At 41.2% G+C, this 2,955-nt stretch overlaps 1 protein-coding gene across 1 annotated transcript; it reads left to right on the forward strand.

Annotated features, from left to right (window-relative positions):
- Nucleotides 1-479: 479 nt before the first annotated feature.
- LOC129323411 (disintegrin and metalloproteinase domain-containing protein 20-like) lies at nucleotides 480-2,627 on the forward strand. Its single transcript, XM_054969944.1, has one exon. It carries the CDS (start codon nucleotides 480-482, stop codon nucleotides 2,625-2,627), a length of 2,148 nt encoding a protein of 715 aa, XP_054825919.1.
- The last annotated feature ends 328 nt before the right edge of the window (nucleotides 2,628-2,955 follow it).

Genomic DNA, 2,955 nt, shown 5'->3' on the forward strand with positions numbered 1-2,955 from the left:
TCTGTATTTTACCCTGACGCTCCAAGCTTCTGTTGGCTAGGAAAATGAAACTGGACAGCTTGATGCCAGGATAAATTTCAGATCAGAAGGTTTATGATAAGCCACAGAATACCTGAAATGATTTTGTTAAGATAGGGAGCATTTTCAATTTCTATGAATTATTTTTGGGGTAAGATACAGCACATAACGCACACATTTATTACTCAACTGCCAAATGCACATCTGGTTCATTCCTCAATCATTCTTCCCAAACTTCCTTTGCAGTTCTTCATCCATGAATTCCTATACTTGACCCTCCAAGCTCCACCCCCTGTTCCAAAGAGAATCCTATTCACAGTTGCTATGGATAGAATTCTCCTCCTTGATCTCCTTTAAAGCAACTTTCTACCCTGGCCTGCCAACTGCCGTATAGGCACCCTTCTCCTAGATGAAAAGTAGGTGGAGGTTACCTTACAGGACTCTTTCACCTGTCTTGGGAAATGACTAGGGATCATGCTTGGTTGCTGGTGCTTGTCTTAAGGAACATCCTGAATAAGATTACTGGCCAAGCATCCCCTCCAGGGTTTAGATATGCTTCTTATGAGGTGATCATCCCAAAGAGGCAGACCCCAAGGTCTGGGCACAAAGAAGCTGAGGATGTGAACTACCTGCTGAAGATTGAAGGGAAGAGCCACCTAGTGCATCTCAGGCAGAAGAGAGCTTTTGTTCCCAAACACTTCCCTGTTTTCACTTACAGCAAGGAGGGGGATCTCCAGGTGGACTATCCTTTCATCAGGGATGACTGTTTTTACCGTGGTTTTGTACAGGGCAGACTTCACTCTTTGGTAGCAATAAGTACTTGTTCTGGAGGTCTCAGAGGTGTGTTGTGGGTAGAAAATAAGACCTATGAGATTGAACCTGTCCAGGCATCTTCTACCTTTCAACATGTGCTGTATCGATTGGAGGAAGAGGAAGGGGCCATTCGCATGAGGTGTGGGCTGACACAAGAAGAGCAAAGTCGACAAATGGCCATGTTCCAAAACACAGGGAATGTAGCCGCTAAAAGATCACACGACAGGCCCTGGTGGACACACACAATGTACACAAAGCTGGTCATAGTGGTAGAACATGAGCGCTATGTTCAATTCGGCAGAAATGAAACTGTTGTTGCTTTGAATATGCTGCATGTCATCCATTTTACAAATTCACTGTATGCTCCACTTGGTATTCAGGTAATCCTTGTTGGATTGGAAATATGGTCTGAAAGAAATCTCATAGATATTTCTGACTCTATGAGCCCTCTGCTTGGGAACTTCAATATTTGGAGAAGAAATACACTTAATACACGTCTACCACATGATGCAGGCCACCTTTTTGTATATAAGCGTTTTAAAGGTATAATTGGATTAGCATATACTGGAACAATATGTCAGAAAGAGATGGCAAGTGCTGTTGATTCATATACTACTTCCAGTTTATTCTACTTTATTATCACATTTGCCCATGAACAAGGGCATATTCTTGGGATGAATCACGATTCAGAGTTCTGTACATGTGAACGACAACAATGCATTATGGCTGCCTATCATTCATACACTGATAAGTTCAGCAACTGCAGTTATAAAGGCTATTACAACTTAATGAAATCTGGCAAAGCACAGTGCATGTTGCTTGCTGGAGACCCTGATAAATTGTATAAACTCACATTCTGTGGAAACAAAGTAGTGGAACATGGAGAGCAATGTGACTGCGGTTCAAAATTAAGTTGTGAATCAGATCCCTGTTGTCAGTCTGATTGCAGGTTGCGTTCCGGTGTCACTTGTGCTTTTGGAGAGTGCTGCTCCAAATGCCAGTATCTTCCAGCTGGAACTATTTGCAGGGGAAGTAATAGTGTTTGCGACCTTCCAGAGTACTGCAATGGGACTTCAGAGTGGTGTCCTGAAGATGTTTACGTGCAAGATGGTGCTCCATGTCAGGGTGGTGCATACTGTTTACATGGGAACTGCTCAACTCATAATAAACAGTGCAAAATGATCTTTGGTTCAAAGGCAACAGTTGCTTCAGAGGGCTGCTTCAGAGAATTGAATGCTCGAGGTGACCGCTTTGGAAACTGTGGCATTAATGGTAGTAATTATATCAAATGCAATGCTGAGGATATCTTGTGTGGCCGAGTCCAGTGTGAAAACATAAATAAACTACCTTCTGTGGAAGAACACAGCACCATAATCCAAACACACATTAATAAAAGTCTGTGCTGGAGTACAGATTACCATAATGGAGCAAATACACCTGATACTGGAGCCGTGAGAGATGGCACTATTTGCAACAAAGATATGATGTGTATTAATAGGAAATGCAGCAATGTGTCCTTCCTAAAGTATGATTGTAATGTGACAAAGTGCCAAAATAGAGGAATTTGTAACAGCCGCAAAAATTGTCACTGTGATTACGGCTGGGCTCCTCCATACTGTGTAAACGAAGGCTATGGTGGCAGCATTGACAGTGGGCCCCCTCCAGGATACAATGCTATATTTATTGCAGGACTTCCAATCCTCCTTGCTGCACTTGTTTTTGCTGCTGCTCTTGCTGCATATTACAGAGTCAAACTGACTCAGTTGTATAGAACATTTTTGGCAGGATCACATTGACAAAAATAAAGACAGGAAGAAAGCCACAGTAATACCTAAGTGAATAACATAATGTATCACACAGTGAACTGTCGGGAAATAGTAACCATTCATAGTATATAATTAAACATACATTTCAGTACCATATGATAATATTATTCACAAAGATATTTGAATGTGCAAATTTTGATTTATTTTAACTGGTTTGTGATAGAATTTATCTCATAGGCACATAATACTAACATCTCTAATGTTATTTACATTAACTGACCATGTTCTCTGGATGCAATCTCTATCCTCTAATTCACAAAACCAGGCGATCACAATGGTATGTTTACAACAATCAGTA

Source organism: Eublepharis macularius, chromosome 2 (genome assembly GCF_028583425.1).
Source record: "Eublepharis macularius isolate TG4126 chromosome 2, MPM_Emac_v1.0, whole genome shotgun sequence".
In the NCBI taxonomy this organism is placed as follows: Eukaryota; Metazoa; Chordata; class Lepidosauria; order Squamata; family Eublepharidae; genus Eublepharis; species Eublepharis macularius.

What these genes read in the sequence shown, in the direction of transcription:
- LOC129323411 (XM_054969944.1), top strand. Translation starts at nt 480, where the DNA reads ATGACTAGGGATCATGCTTGGTTGCTGGTGCTTGTCTTAAGGAACATC.